Source organism: Nanorana parkeri, unplaced genomic scaffold, assembly GCF_000935625.1.
Source record: "Nanorana parkeri isolate BGI_ZX_2015 unplaced genomic scaffold, ASM93562v1 scaffold2565, whole genome shotgun sequence".
In the NCBI taxonomy this organism is placed as follows: Eukaryota; Metazoa; Chordata; class Amphibia; order Anura; family Dicroglossidae; genus Nanorana; species Nanorana parkeri.
In genome coordinates this window covers 58134-75560 of record NW_017308833.1, presented here as the reverse complement: position 1 = coordinate 75560, position 17427 = coordinate 58134, and the positions used below count along the sequence as shown (strand labels likewise).

The 17427-nt window shown below is 41.4% G+C and overlaps 1 protein-coding gene across 1 annotated transcript in view; it reads left to right on the top strand.

The window, feature by feature from the left end:
• LOC108801932 (lisH domain-containing protein ARMC9-like) overlaps window positions 1–17427 on the top strand; it is a 73328-nt gene that overhangs the window by 48957 nt on the left and 6944 nt on the right. Inside the window, exons 13-16 of the mRNA XM_018573839.1 lie at window positions 1375–1490; window positions 3632–3768; window positions 9832–9958; window positions 11078–11223. Coding sequence (XP_018429341.1) covers window positions 1375–1490; window positions 3632–3768; window positions 9832–9958; window positions 11078–11223 — 526 coding nt within the window. The remainder of the gene's footprint in view (window positions 1–1374; window positions 1491–3631; window positions 3769–9831; window positions 9959–11077; window positions 11224–17427) is intronic.

Here is a 17427-nt window from a genome sequence, read left to right as displayed (position 1 = left end):
AGCTCAACAAAAACCCAAAGGACGTCTCTTGAGGTAGTTGGAATTTACTGTATTAAAAGTTTTAGATTGTCTAGTCACGTTCTAGTATTATTTAGTGGTCCAAACAAAGCACTTAAGACTTCTAATAGTTCAATAGCTAGATGGATCCAGGTAAGCAATTATCTCTGCATACAAGAGCATGGGTCATCAGCCGCCAGCTAAAGTGAAAGCTCATTCTAGAAGATCCATGGCAGCGTCTTGGGTGGAGACAACAGGAGCTTCTTGGGAAAAAAATATCTAGAGCAGCAGTATGGTCTACAAACTGTGCTTTTCTGAAACATTGCCAAGAAGAACCTTAATTTAGTCAAGATTTGGCTTTTGTAAGAAGGGTTCTACAGGCTATTGTCCCTTCCTAAGGTATAATAGTTCCTTGTTTTTCCTCTCAGGTAGCTGTCCTGGAAGAGGATCATGGTAAAAACACATTTTGTCTTACTAGTAATGGTATTTCCAGGAATCTTCCAGGACAGCATCCATATTCCCACACAGTCTTTTTTTTTTGTGTGCTGGTGTTTTGGTAACTGGATTTTCCACCTTGTGCACGGAAGTAATGGTTCTTCCTCTTAGGATAACTGAGGGGGAGGGAAGGACCTTAATTGCTTTTCTGCTTGTGTTTACCTGTTGAAGGTGGAGCCAATCTTCTCTCAAGTAGCTGTCCTGGAAGATTCCTGGAAGTACCATTTCCTGGTGTAATTTGGCAAATAGCTTCAGTTTTGTCTTAGACATTCTCCAAGAAGTATTGTGGCTTGTCAATGTGCATTATAGCAAATTCCAGTCTGTCTTTTTTATGTTTTTCTTCCAACAGTGCATTCTTCCTTTTAGTCCACTGTCACTCAAAAAGTCAGAAACTGATGTACCTTGACCTTAGAGTTCAGCTCGTATCTCATTTGGATGTTTTCCTTGGCTGTTTGTTACCATTTACACTAGCCTTCTGTTCAATCTGGGGTTGATTTTCCTCTTGTCACCATGTGCAGGAAGGTTGGCTACACTCCTATGGACCTTTTAAACTTAATATTTGATCCTGTAGTCAGAGGAACATCAAACTGCTTGGGGATGGCCCTGTAGGCTTTATATTTAGCATGATGGTCTATAATTTTATTTTGAATCTGTTCAGACAACTCTTTGCTTTCTCTGGTCCATGTTCAGTGTGGTGCCTGCAATGATACGAAACATCGGAGTGCCAACTTTTCTCTATTTAAATAGGCTGAGTGACTGAATGAAGATATCTTCGATACTAATTACCGAGAACAGTTGTCTGTATTTTGTATTTTGCTACCAGTGCTTAGTTATGTACATGAGTAGAGAGTAATAGTGCATTCATTTTATTTCACATTGCAGATCATGACTCATACTCTTAAAGTGAAAAAGAGAATGTTTTCTGGTCTACTACAGAGTGTTGATGAACCATTGCAAAGACCGGTAACCCCCAACAGTCATCGGGCTGTGTATACAATGTATGTACCTTTTTCGAATTGTGTATTCATTTTCCTATCTTCACATATCAGTTGCTGCTGAGTAAGCTGTTTTCAGTAAGGATGCACTGTTACCTTGCCCATTCAGGTCAAAGTGACTGTGTCATTGAACGGGAGCCCCCTAATCCTCACCTTAAAAATGCTTCCCAGCACTAAAATGGACATTAGGGGGGATTGGTGATGTCATTCCCCTTTTCACATAACAATGCTTATGCCTAGCGATTGGCTGCTAGATTGATAAATCTAAGCACTGTCACTTAAGAGAAGGTTACAATGCAGGCAAAGTGAGTATTAGTGGCTCAGGGGGATCTCTCTGCAAAGACAATTTCACTGTGCCCTGAATGGGTAATTTAGCAGTGTATCTTGAAAGGGCATCTAAAGCAGATTATAGATATCTTTTTTTTTTTTAGTTTTGGATAGCGTGTAGAAGTATTAGGACCCCTGTCAGGTTGTTTGTAGTCTGTGTCCACGCTAGGGAGATTTACTCTCTGTCACCAGTAAAGAAAGTAAGAGAAAATCCACAATTTTGATTTGCTACCATAATCTGGAAATATTTCAATGGAGGCACTTGTTCCAGTGCTAATTGTCAGAGAGGTGATTTCCCTAACTTTGAGAAAATTCTCCCACTTCACCAGTTGTGTTTACAGGACAGGAACTGAAGGGACATCTCCTCAATGGGACATAAATGGCAAACACACTGACAAAGGTTTAAACTATTCCCACACTATTCAAAGTGAAACAAAAAGTTATGACTTAGATATATTTTATCCCCCGCCTCTGCCATCCTCCTATCTACTATGTCTTTTGCTTCAACACCTATTAGATAATGGTTTGTCTTGGCTGTGCCCTCCTTTCCTTCTGTATCTTCTAGAATGGCTCTATTTGGAGTTTGTACCCCTTTTATATTTGATGTAATGTGCTAATATATTCCTTCGTTATGTTAATTTGACATCCTTATATGTACATTGTATTTTCTATGCCACTGTCTGCAGACAGCAATCAATGTGTTACAGTGTCTAAGTGACCGATGCTAATCCCAAAAAATTTAAATATAACCACTCTGGTGCTATTGCATGAAAACAGACGCAGAAGTATACTGGATGGCTTTAGCAGCCAATCATGTTTTAGTTACCTGGGCAAATTAAAGCATTATTAAACCCTTTAATGCAAAATGCCTGTTGTGTCGCAAATCTCAGTTCTTACCAGGTTTGCTGTGTCTTTTTCTTGCAGAGACTTTAGGTATGTTGTATTTCATCTGTCAAAAAGGGACCCTGCAAAAGTTTTTGCTTTAGGGTGGCTCCATCCTCTGGCAGAATTCCATGGAGCCACCTCTGCGTGAGCGCTCCTGGCTGGGACTACAGCAGAGTGTCCGTGCACACGTACATAGAGTATAAGAAGCCTATAGGAGCAGGCTACTCCCCTGCTCCTCCCTCCTCCTAGCAGGTTTGACAGCAGCCTGAGCCTGCACTGTCCAATTGCCTGGTCCCCTGTGACATGCTCAGTGAGCGTGCATTCTGGCCATGTTTATCCCATTTTCTAAAAAAATGCTTTTAATTATTAGCAATCTAACATGTTGCATGCATTTGAAGTAACCTGCCACAAGAGCAGTACGCAGGCTGCCATCGCTGACCTTCTTGTGAAGATGCTAGTTGCTTAGCTGCCATAATGGTCCAATAACATCAATACTTTGAGTTCTGGCCTAGAAGAACTACACAGATTGGAAATGTTGCCTTCTCTCTGATATTGCTGCATACTTACTAAATTAAATGACTTAAAAGCATGAGCTTAGCAGACAGGTAATGCACTATGCACTTTTTTTAAATCTTATTTTTGGGATATCTAGTGGTAGTTAGCCACATTCAACTGGACTTGTTCTGTAATGTTGAAGATGTTTCATAGATTATCCAAGCCACTTCTTCAGTTCTAATTAGTGTCAGGAAAATGCACCAGAAGAAGGAACATGAACATTAAAGAACCAGTTAGTTGAATGTGACTAACTACCACTTGGTATACCATGACCTGGCAACCCTAAGAACCTCCACATACTTATTATTGGGGTTTTCATCTTTCTATGATAGCTGTTTACTGCATATATTTATTCATTTTTGCCATTCCCTTTTTAGGTCAGAGAACATAGTCTCACCTTTAATTTCATCAAACAACTTTATAATTCAGAAAGCATCTTTAAATTCCACATCAAGACCCCCTACACGATGTGGTAGCCGCCCCACTACTGCTGATTACAGTGTGACATCAATGTGTAAGTAATTCTGATAACAAAGTATGTTGAGCCTTCACGTTAGCTGGAAATGTTTTTTCTTTTGTTTAACCCTTGTAGACCTCCAAATGCAAATCTGCTTATTTCTGAATTGGTAAAACATAAGAACAGCTCATTTATAATGAGACTTATTATAAATGTAAGTAGCATTTCCCATGATTTTCTATCAGACTACTTTTCTGTCCTGTCTTTTTTTTCTTCATTTAAATTACAAACTAGTATGATTGGTTGCACTAGCAGCTGTATCCTTTTGTATTGATTAGTCTGCATTTCTTGAAAAATCTGCTTTGTGCCTTGTCACTCAAACATTGACATCTTTAATTTAGGAAGGAAGGAACAACATATACAAAAATGAAAAACCCTTGCCACCATGATAAAAGAATCAAGTGATAAAATGTGAACATTCTCCGTCATTGTTTACCATTCCACCAAGGACAAAATTGGTCGATGTTAAACAGCTGCTTGGAGGCTCATGTCACTGTTCTGTTTTTGTTTGTGACTTGTTCGTTATTGCAGGCATCGCTGGCTGTGTCCGCTATGTGACCCTGGAGTCAGGGAAGCACATGTTCAGATGTTCAAAGAACTTTACTGTGTCCAAAATCTTCTGTAGACCAACCAGGAAATCAGACTATTTTCCTGTATCTTTTACAGGAAACTAGCTGTGCATAGATACTCTTCTTTGCTGTTTTTATTATTGCAAACTACCAGCATCATCTGACAACACAATATGCAAGATTTTTTTTAATGCAATGCTTATTTCCAATAAACAAAAAAGACCTGAGAAAAATATTGATATTGTAGACATGAGATGATATTTAGTAGTAAATAGGGATAAGCTTCGGGTTCAAGTAGAACAAAAGGTTCGCAGAAGGGGCAACTAAATGGCCAGATTTGACCAGTTTACCCATCTGAACCTCTGGCTGTTTCAGCTCAAAGTAATCCAGCAGTGTTAAATTAGTGGAGGTATTACTACTGCCACTAAATGAATGACTTCACGACTGCTGCCTCACTTTGTAAACAAGCCAGCAGGGATCCTGGGTGACGTCACTGACCATAAGCCAGGTTAGCCGACACTACTATTTACATTCCAGCAGAGCTCATGAATGCAGCTGCTAGACTCATCCACCTAACCAACCGCTCAGTGTCTGCAACCCCCCTCTGCCGATCCCTGCACTGGCTTCCAATAGCCCAAAGGATAAAATTCAAAATATTAACAATCAGTTACAAAGCCGTCCACAACTCTGCCCCCGGATATATCTCAAACCTGTTCTCAAAGTATCACCCTAACCGTCGGCGCTGCTCGTCCCAAGACCTCCTACTTTCCAGCTCCCTTGTCAACTCCTCCCATGCTCGCCTCCAGGACTTCTCTAGAGTCTCTCCCATCCTCTGGAATACTTTACCCCAACCTGTCCGTCTGTCGCCCACTCTGACTGCCTTTAGGCGATCCCTAAAGACTCATCTCTTCAGTGAAGCCTATCCCACCTCAACCTAACCGCTCAACCATCACGTTCTCAAACAATTCATCCCCACGCAAGCTCCCTCCTCATGTATCACTTCCCCCTCCCTTTTAGATTGTAAGCCCTCAGGGGCAGGGCCCTCCTTACCATCTTGTCTTAAATTGTATTGTGATTGTAATGTCTGCCCTATATTGTAAAGCGCTGCGCAAACTGTTGGCGCTATATAAATCCTGTATAATAATATGTCATTTGCGTCTGGAGTCCAGCATGGGGAAAATCATACACACAGCCTTGGTGAATTGTGTCAGCAGGTTGTCTTTGATTGTGATCGCCATTGGATTTGCATTGTGGAACATGTTGTCCCCATCAACATGCGCCTTTTAAACTTGAAGATTTGATTACTCCAGGAAAGTAAATTACCTAGCTCAGCCCCTCTCCTTCCCTGCACTTAATTGCCCTCTCTACTTCTAGAAGTTTCTAATTACTGCCTGTGTTGGCCCAGCATCTCCACCCCTCCCTCACCTCCTACACAGACTATTATGTAGCTGCTGGGAGAGGAGCTAAGGGTCATACAATAGAGTTTCACATGAGTGACAGCTCTAAGCCTGCTGGAGCTGCTGGCATAATATCCAAGCTGGTGGCGCCCAGCAGCACTTTTGGGGGCTTTTGGCTGTCCACACAAGAGTTGCTTTTACAGGTGAATAACATGTTTACAATATGCTAAATGCATTTGTAATTTTGTGGGAAGATTGTTGTTGAAATGAATGGTCTGGTGACAGGGTGTCTTTAAAAAAGTAGTAAAGGAGCTTTAAAACAAGCCATCCCTGGCCTCTCTAGATGCTTGTACTGTTAAGTAATTCATTTTCAAAAGTCTTAACAAAGGGAGACATTTATTTGTGTGCACAAATATTAGCATTTTCGGTCTGTTTTGTGACCCTAACAGCAGATTTGGTTGTGCATTATTATAGGGAAAGTGCACCTATTTTCTCTCATCTGCCGCAACTGCAAGCACCTCTTTTGTGAGTTAATTTAACCACACATCTGTCAAAGAACTAAAAAGTGCTAAGGAGTTCCTACCTTGCCATCTCTTGTTTGTACAAGACTCTTACAGTCCGTGAGTGTAGAGGATGTACCTGTTTTCAACAGCTACACGGGAAGAGGTTAGAAACCCTCTTTAAGGTGTTATTTGCCCTTGCAGGCACTGTCATGTAACCTGTAGATGCCTCTATGGCAGTGTGTCAGACCTTGTTCTACTCCAAGGCCATGGCCAGCAACCCTGGTTCTATTTTGACTGACCCTGAGGTTCTGATACAGCTGGAGCATTTTCCTGTGGTCCTGCGCTACTGCTTGAACAGCCTGACGATTACTCTACTCGAGATATGTGGGGTGAGACGTCTGTCTGTCCACATGCAATAGATCCTTTGGCTGAAGTATTTGTTGGCAAAGCTCCCCTGCAAGTAATGCCTTGAGTGCATGCCCTTTGCTGGAGGACATCTTTTTGACATATCATTGGATATTTATATTAGGAAATTCAATGGGTGGAAAGAGTACCTTCTTGCTTCAGAATAAGCCTAAGATTTTGGTAGCTAAATCTTTTGCTCCGCCCCATAAGAAAAGTTCCTTGCATCCTTCATAGGCAGATTCCAAACCCAAACGTGGTATGCAGCTCCATCTCAAGGCCACTAAGGCAGGAAGTAAGCTCTCTTTGCAATGAAGGGGCACCCTCACTCTTACAAAGGTGGGTGGATCTCTTCACTTTCCTAGGTTAGCTCCTTTCTTAGGGGGCAAAGTCCTTGTTCCAGAGGCAGAAATTTTCCAGGTCTTTTACTCCAACCTGTTCACTGTCCCCAATGCCAAGGGTGGGACCTGAAAATCCTTAACCATTGTGTTAAAAAAATCCTTTTTGGATTGTTCATTCGATTTTCTAATAGTTAATGGAGTCAAATTGACAAAGATTTTCCAACACAGTGACTAAAAAATCGAAGGCGCAGGATTTAATTTTTTTGCCAAACAGAATTCTAACAGTAAATGAGATGTTCGTTTGATAAATTCCATTTGTTTCTAAAATCAAACATAATTTCGCACGGCATTTGTCAGGTCTCTAAAGGCATTATCGAATGACCTGACAACTTCTTATCAATGTTTGTATGAAAATCTACCGGTACATGGCTGGCTTTATACCCTCTGCATGTGACCTCACACGTGCTTGTTTCCTATATATATGATCTGTGCTTTCAGTCATAGTCAGTGTGTTTATATGACTCAGCACTGATTTTAGCGCTTGAACAAACTAGGCTAAATATTCAAGTAGCAACCTATTACAAACACATCCGTAACCCAATTGGAGGCCCAACCCATAGTTCAAGAAACACTAGCCTATAAGTACACAAGTGAGTGAGGACTTTTGAAGTACTTTTGCTGTTTAGAAAATGAAAATTCCTATCAGCCTCCTTGTAATTGTAGCAAAGGGAAAAAAAGTAAAATGCATAGAAAAATAAGTACAGTATATCTTTCCAAAGTAGGTATAGAGGCACTCGCTGGCCTTGCAGCGTGATAGGTCAAAGCAACAGCGTTTTATGGTCAATAAAATGCTGTTGCTATGACTTATCTCCACTTCCGTGAATGCCTCTATATCTACTTTGGATCTGTATGTATATTTCATTGTGGATGAGCACCCAGGCATTTACTTCACAGAGTGCAGTGGCTACCTTTGGAACATGCATGCTAGAGGTTGTCACGCCTGTCTGATCAGCACCTGTTCGGGGATTGAACCTGGGTCTCTGGCACAGAAGTGCACAGACTGTGCAAGTTATCAGTTTACCTGTCCAATGGTTGCGGCTGACATTGACTCACACACCCTGTTGCTTTGCGACGCAGTTGAGCATGTGCTTCCTGCTCAGTGAGGTTATCATGTTTAATACATGTGTTTCCGACTGACTGTGCTACTTGGCACATCATAAGTAGGATATTCAGCCACTTGAAGGCCTTGGTTTCTGCTGACAGCTTTTTGTACTTAGTAACTCTCCTTATGGACACTTTGGTGGCTTCAACTGCCAACCAGCTGTAGAAAATCTGCGATTTATTATTTATTACAGGTATTTATATAGCGCCGACAATTTACGCAGCACTTTACATAGTTGCACATTTACATCAGTCCCTACCCTCAATGAGCTTATAATCTAAGGTACCTATCTCACATGCATACATAGAGGGCCACCTTAGAGAGAAGCCAATTAACCTACCAGCATGTCTTTGGAGTGTGGGAGGAAACAGGAGTACCCGGAGGAAACCCACGCAAGCACAGGTAGAACTCTTATGCAGATAGTGACCCTGGCCGGGATTCAAACCGGGGACCCCCAGTGCTGCAAGGCAGAAGTGCTAACCACTATGCCGCTAATGCCTCAATTAACTCAAGCTTTAAATACCAGACACTTCCTGTGCTCTGAGCCCGTTGATTTGGGTTAGTTTCCTTTGTGACCCTACCTATGTGTCGTTTGCTGGATTTACACCGTGACTTATGTCTGTTTCCTGACTATTCTTCTGCCTGCCTATTTTGTACCTTGCTGCCCATTGGTGTCAAGACCTCTGCCCGCCTCTCGACTACTCTCCTGGATCCTGACTTTGTACCGCGCTGATCTGTTTATGGTACAAAGCATGGCAATGTTATTTGTAAATGGGAAAAAAAGATGTTTTTACAGTGCAAACCATAAAGGGAGTCATGTGGAGTCATCGGCGTGGGGTGAGGTATGTGGATTCCGTGTTCCAATGCTTGTGGTAGAAAACTCTTCTTGAATGGGATGTGGATCTGCTTGAATTGGATGTAGCTTTCCGGCCGGCTGTTGCAATTAAACGGCCTGCCAGGAGCTTTACATTCAATCGATCTGCGTCTCTAGAGACGTCCGATCGCTTTTATTAGCAGCTGTCACTGCCGTTGCCAGTCCCGAGATCCGCTGCGGCCAGGACTGGCACGGCTGCTTTGTGACAGGAGTTTAATAGGTAGATTGTTACACATGTCCCTCTTATCTCCTCTGCAGTCCCCGAATGCAGGAAGTGATGTATAGTGCATCATTTCTGCATTCTGCTGTCACTCTCCAGCTTCAGAAGCTGGTGAAGCAGATCTCTGCTTCATCAGCTTATTTGGTGGTCCCTATGTGGCATTAGGGGTCTTGGAGAGCCCCCCCATGTGATAGCAATAAAGTTAAGCAAAAAAAAACTATTTGTTTTTTTAAAGTCCCCCGCCCCCCACATACACATGCAAACATGCGTCTGGTGCGCCTACGAGCATAAACGACGATTGTGCCGCACATGTTACATATCACCGCGAATGTCGGAGTGAGAGTAATATTTTTTTCTAAATTTACTGTACTTTTTTCATTATATAGTAAAAAATAACCCCCTCCATGGTGATTATATACCTCCAAAAGAAAGCTCTATATGTCGCAAAACAATTTTATCATAAATTGCAAGGCTATAGTCTGGTCATGCTGACTGGTGACATTTTTATATATATATATATATATATATATATATAATTTCTATCATTATTATTTGAATAATTACAAACTTTTTCCTTCTATCCCCCTCACAGCTGTAGATACAGAGTCATCTCAGGTCTTTTCACCAACAAGTCGGTCTGATCAAAGAGGACCTGTAACTCCTCCTTCTCCTCAGATGCTGGATTTGGGTATGGAGAAAAATAATGGACACAGTAATAGGTAAATTCTTCACAATTGGTACATAACGACAGCCATTTCAGCACTTGTTGTGTGCTTTCAGTGTGCAGTAACCCAATATTCCCTGTGGGAATATTCTCCTACAGAAATATCTAACAGAGTGTAAGAACAATATTGGTTTACTAACATAACTAAACACATACCTCATTTACCTTTATTATTAAACAAGCCAAGGGTGCTTATCAAAAAGGTGCATTCATTTAAAATTTGGCATATATTAAACCATTGTTATAACCTTTGATAGAAACTAATTGAATCTGTGATTTTGACCTTACTGACACCCTTTGGAAATGAATAATGAGACCTTCCATACGCTCATTAACTTTTGTTTGCCAGCACAGGTCAGATTTGTAGCAAGACTTAAAAGATAACCTGTAAAGTGCCTGCCGGCAAAAATCAAAATATGCCAAATCTGTAAATATGATACAACACTGCATGGCAACCCCTCAGACTTGACCCCACACTCCAGCCTCTTGATTATTTTCGGGTGACTCCAGCTGCATGGTGTCATTTTAGCCAAACTGTATTGTCACTTGCACTCCTTACAGCGATTGAACCTTGATTAATGATCGTGGCGCTCGTAGTGATTGCACGGATGGCGCCGTGTTTTGATGGCATTATGTCGTCCTGAAGAAGAGACCCTGTGTGGTCCCGAAACGTTGGCTAAATGACGCTTGTGACATTTTTCTTCAATAAATAAGCCAGCGTCCAATGCTTTTGACTGGTGATCTCCCGTTTTCTACGATTTTAGCCAAGCTGGCATGTAATAAGTTGGTGCAAGTTAAACGTGTATAAAACAAGATCCCCTCCCCAATCTTATATAGTCTACATCACAGTTCTTTGTGCTTTTATGTGTTTCACAGCATATAAAATGTTGGAGGCATCCTATATAAATACATTCTATAGTAGGACAAGAGACTGCATTTACATTCTTCAGAAGAGAGTTTTGGGGGGGAAAATCTTTCCGGTTAGATGTAGATTGGTTCACCTATAACAGCAAGGTCGGGTCAGTTGTTTATTTTGTGCCTAATTATCTCAATGCTATCATATTAACACTATTTTGCTTTTGTGTCTATTTCCATTTTCCCCCTTCTGAATTAGATCCTGGATGCCACGCAGTCCTGAAGTTCCGAGTGTCAGCCCCCGTAAAGCTAAGACTCCGACTATTGCTCCTCAGTTTTCCCAGTCTGGACCGCAACAAACCAGCCGACCTAGCTCTGCTGGATCCTCCACCCGTAGCAGACAGAGTAAGATATGAGCTGATATTTAATCATTTAATTGTCACTGAACAGACAAGTTACCAAGTTATCGGTTTACCTGTCCAGTGGTTGCGGCTGACATTGACTCACACACCCTTTTGCTTTGCGACGCAGTTGAGCATGTGCTTCCTGCTCGGTGAGGTTATCGCGTTTAATACATGTGTTTCCGACTGACTGTGCTACTTGGCACATCATAAGTAGGATATTACATAGGGAAAGTTCTGAACACAATATCAATACTAATGTCAGTGCTGAACAGGATATAACGTGCACACCATGAAGCAGAGAGCTTCCAAGAGGAATGAGATGTCACATTAAGCAATAATATGGCAGGAAGCAATAAAGTTTTAACCTTTTTATTTATTATTATTTTTGGTTTTGAAAGTGCTATTGAACAGTTTGCACAATGTTTCTTAAGATTCATTATTTGTTCTTTGCTGTCATATACAGGGCCGGTGCAAAGATTTTTGCCTACACACGCGAAAGAGCATTTTTATTTATCTGATTCTCTTTCACTTTATTTGTTATAATGTTTTCTAATTATTTGTTAATTTTCTTAATTTTTTAAATCTTACTATCTTTTACTTTTTATCATTTTAATGTTTTTTACTTATTTTTTCATAAATGTTTATTTTTATAATTTTTTTATTTAATTTTTTATCGGCCGGCAGGAGAGAGAGGGAGCGCTGACAGGTGTGATCAGAGCCGCCGCGGCTATCTTGCGGCCAGTCACATTTTTACGACCCCCACAGCTGGCTCTGTCAAGCAGCTGCTTGACCTACCTATATGGTAACGCCGGCCCTGGTCATATAAATTCAGGTGCCAGCAGGCAATGCAACTTTCCTCTGTGTAAGACTGTAAGGTCAGATTTCATCATTGCCTTAGTTCTTACACAAATCAAGCACATTAAACCGTAATTAATCTTTAACAGTCAGTTTCTATCTGTAAGCTTCTTGCAACTTTCCAGCTTAACTTACCACTGTAAATGCTTCCAAAGATATCGGGGATCTTTAAAGCCCAACCCCAGCCAATTTTTTTTTAATTATTGATAGAGTGGGGAAGGGTTATAAATTTCATAAGATTATTGTCGCTGTGTGTTCATTTTTTTCTTCACACCAGGATAAGGTGACACCAGGAAAATAAATATGGGAACTGAGATTACTGGTACAGGAAGGCACACATATTAATAACAAACCCAGAAAGGTTATAAATTCTTCCTTCTCTACTGAAAAAAAGTGTGTTCTCTCTTCTTCATTTAGGGACACATGATTCAGGGACTGACAAACAAAATAAAGTGACCCGCCTGGTATAACCTCTCCCACTGCAAGCATGCCTCAATTTTCTGCAAGTGTCCTAGGAGAATGGACATCTTAACTCTACTGAGAAAATTTACGGCTTTTGGCTGGTCCGTAGTCAATAGATTTTCCATTCTCTGTCTCCCTGACTCACTCTCAATGAGACAGGAGATGAGAGTTAAAAGCACAGCACAGGGGCACAGACCGTTCCATTTCAAGTTTTCTCTACACACAACATTAGACATGAGGGATATATGCTGTTAAAAGTGTTTTTCAATACTAGCAAAAGTGTGCCAATTCGTTGAACAGGTATATTAAAAGTATAAACTACATTTGTTGTAAAGTTTATCCGGTTTTGTAAAAATATAGACATTGATTAGATCGCCAACTCAAGAAAGAGCAACATATAATTGTCTGTGAGAAAATCATGGTGATTGTAGTTGGATCCCAGCAACATGCAAAGTTTGGCTTTGAGCTTTGGTAATAGTCACTCTAAAACATAATCTCAGAGGAGACTGCAATCTTTTAAATTATATATCAAAATCTGCTGGAGTTAAAGGGATCCTTGGAAGCAGAATAGTATCTCCATGATATTCACCTCCAGGTATAGATGCATATATATATATATATATATATTATAATATTGGGCGTAAGCTTGTGATTTGAAGTCCGGCACCATTACACAGTCTTGGAGGTTTGAAATTCCTTAAAGCATAACAGGTGCACCAACTTTTAGATCTAATACATGGCAGGGTATTCTGGGAAATTCTAATGAATTTAAAAAAACAACTGGATATTCAGTATAGTCTTCAAGATTGTTAGGGGAATTGTAAGGTACAATATCTCCAGGGAAATGGTCAAGAGGCATTTTATTATGAATTTTTGGCATAATTGATTTGTGGGTGTTATTTAGAACATAGACAAAGCCAATTAGAAGGTTGGCTGTGTATATCTGTAAGTTCTGGATACACAGCTTTAATAAGATCTAAATAGTAAACAATATTTACTAATAATATACGAACAGACAGCACTATCCAGAGAATTCCAATACTTCAGACTAGGGATGCACTGAAATGCAGTTTTGAAACCGAAACTAAAAAAATTTGTCCGGCCAAAACCGAAAAGGACCTTGTTTTTTTTCCCCAACCTTTTTAACATTTTCAAAATTATTTTTTATTTATTTTACTTTTCTTTACTTTACAGCTGGGGACTCTAGGGAAATATCAGGGAGTCTAAACAGACCTCTTATATTTCCATTTTAAATTAGAAAAAGAGATGGAGGACACAGAGACGCAGAGTCCTAAATCTCTCTTTAGCAGCCCCTGTTAAAAAATAACCGGAATCCTCTATACTGAGTGTTCCTGTTCATTCATAACTCGTGGATATAGTATGAGTTTCTATGTACACAATCATGAATGAATATGAAGTGGTGTAGATCACTTCCTATTCATTCATAACTGGTACATACTATGTCCAGTTATTTACAAACATTCAGTGATCAGCTAATCGCTATATGTTTCTACTGAGCTTTGCCTCCTGTGACATCACAGAGCTCTCCGATCACCGCTCTCCATCCTAATACATGAGGCCAAACCGGGAGGTGAGCTCGGCCTCCTGCAATGCTGACAGCGCTCTCCTCCCCTACCCCTCGGCATGTTGAAATCTTCTCTCCTCCCCGCTGGGTGTCGGCCAGTGCATCGGAAAGGCACACAGACCGTCACCCAGCGGGGAGGGGAGAAGCTAGGATGCACTGAACTTTCAGTCGCAGTTCTGGCCGTCATGGCACTTGCAGCATTTTGCCAAAAGTGCCATTCGCGTCCGAAATTTTCGGTGCATCTCTAGTTCAGACTTGATTAAAATTCACAGCAAATACAGTGTAACCCTCTATGCAACAACAAATACCAGCACCGCAAACCCCCAACCAGCTAAAACCTCCCACATGTTTAACCTGTAGACTTAGAGGTAACCTCTATAAGGTTCACAGCAAGCTTGCAACAGTTTAGAGACAGTTTTGAGACGATCCCACGTATGCACGGTAGTGTACTGCCACGTATGCATGGGATCTTGTAGCTATATTTCTAAAAGCACACTATGACAGCGAGATCCCAGGCATGCGGAGTAGTGTACTGCCACTACTTCAGATGCACAGGATCTCACCGCCATATTTCAAAATTCACAATATGGGAGTGAGATCTCAAGCGTGAGTTGCTCATGTGGCATCTTGGTGTCATATTGATCTGAGTTTCAAATGGTGGAAGCGCTGAGAGGAGGGGGAGGCACTGTGAATGTTTGGGCACAGTATACAACATCATTGCGCTTGCAATGAGCACAATATTTCATAATTGGTTCAGTGGGACATGGGAACATGTATGAGGGTGCAAATTTGTAGATGCGCAGACCACATTTTAGCCTATAAAATAACTTTTTAAATAGTGCAATGGCGACAAATAAGATTCTAATTGGCATAGTATATAACACCATTGCCCATGCGTTGGGCACAATGTTTAATTGGTTGTGTGGGAACAACTTTTTTGGCTGCACAACAGGAGACATGCTGTTGGAAATGTTTTTATGTACAGTATAAAATGATGCAAGAGAAGGGACCCTTAACCACTCTATGGGGAAAAGAGGTTTTGGCTGGATTTGGGCTATAAAACTGTATTGTTGTATTAACCTCCTTCTTTTATTTGCTATATTAGGGCTATAATATGTATGGCGTGCCCGCACCATGTAGAGACCTTATCCTGGAAAAGACAGGTTCAGTGTGTAATTGTGCACAGACGGTCTGCATCCAAGTGCTGCCACCCGGGTCTGCATGGATGTGCAGGTTTTGTTCTGCGTGTAGCCGAGTGCAGCCACATCCTTCCATAGTGATATACAGGCGATTACATGCAATTACACTCTGCACCTGTCCCTCCCAGGAGTAGGTCTCTGCATGGGCAGGCACGCTGTACAGATGTGCATGCCCATGTGAATGACTCCTTAGACTGTCGCAAACACTTGAAACAGTAACTTTTGCCATGTTCCCAAGATACAGTATCCATAATGAAATGGCAGTAGTTCTTCTTTAGGCCTGGTTCACACCTGAACGTTTTGTAGCGCGTTCAACGCTCAACGAACGCTCTACAAAACGCTCAAACATCTAAATCCCATTGTATTCAATGGGTCTGGTTCACACCTTGCCGTATTTCCGCCCGTCCGAACGCGATACAAAATGGCCTACGCCCAAAGAAGTACATGTACTGCTTTGGGGCGTTTTGGTCTCGCGTTTCCATGGGGATACAGCCAAGTAGCCCTCGGAAACGCGCGTTTGTCGCACGTTTTTGTTACCGCGAATCGCGGTAAAAACGCGCGTATACAATACGCCTAGGTGTGAACCCAGCCTTAGTCATTTGAATATATGCACATTTTTGCTCAAATTATAATCAAATTTAGTGTAGCGTGTGCTGCCAGATGCTGCACGATGTGTATAATGTATATGTATAAGGTGAAACCAATATAAATCTTCATTTAAAGCAGGGCCGTGCTTTCCATTAAGCTGGCCACAGACCTTACAACCATCGCAAGACTTTTGTCTTGCGATGGTTGTAAGGTAATTTAAAAAACTTACGATCTGCCTATCCTGGACAGGCAGATCGTACTTGCGATAATTGCAAGCCCGCCCCGCTGAGGGGCGGGCTTCCAATGACCGCAATGCTGAACGGGCAGTGTGCGCTTGCGCACACCGGCCCGTGCGGCATTTATCTCACGAACATGCCACACACCCGCCGACAATCGTACGATTCTCGGCAGGTTTTCAAACATGTTCCTAAGATAAAAGTTGTGCGACCGTACAGTAGAAACGGTCGCACGCCTTCCACACACCTTGCCATAATCGTACGATCGCGGGATTTCCCGCAATTATCGTACGATTATCGCAAGGTGTGTGGGCACCTTTAGACTGGTGCCTTTCAGTCCAGTCATATCATTGCATCTAACTTTTCTGTTCAATAGCTGTTTGTATTGTAAAAATCACCATTTCAAACATTTGGAACACTGTAGTAATGAGGTACAACATAGAAGCGTTCCTCATTGATATTTGGAAACGCAATACAATTTTGCATTGGTGTTGGCGTCTTTAAATATTGCTAGGTTCTGTCTGGCATGGAGTGTTGTGCTAGATGTGGTGTCTGTGACACTAGCAGAAAATTGAGCTGGTCTAGGTGTAGGTAATAAACAATTCATGAGCAAAATGACTGATAAATGAGAAATAGAAGCTTGTAATGGTTAAAGCTGAACTCCAGGCAAATATAACACACACACATTAATGCAACCCTGTATTCATACATCAATGTATTTTTTTAAGTGCAAAATTCCTTATACACCTATTCCTTGTTAGCACATGAGCACTAAAGGACCATGAATGGCTCCTTGTGCTGCTTCCCCTCTCCCAGTCTGATCATTGCTACAGAGGCTGCCAGTGTATAAACCTACAAATAACTTTATATCAGCCTCTGTAGCAATGATCAGACTGGGAGAGGGGAAGCAGCACAAGGAGCCATTCATGGTCCTTTAGTGCTCATGTGCTAACAAGGAATAGGTCGATGGAAAGAGAAAGCAGAGTGACAGAGAGATGAGATGAGCTTATCAGTTTGCTGCTTCTCCTTTCACTGTCCAGTCACAGGTATGGGGAGAAGCAGGGCCGGTAAGTGTTACAGAAAAAAATCAGGTCTCCTTTCCTGCCAGACAGGGCTGTACTGTGTAGTGGAGCTGTATAAAACTCAGGGCTTGATGGTTAGAAATACATACCGTGTTTCCCCGAAAATAAGACCTAGCACTATCTTCAGGGATTTCTGTAATATAAGACCTACCCCGAAAATAAGACCTAGTTCGGTGGTAGGTTTTATATTACAATGAT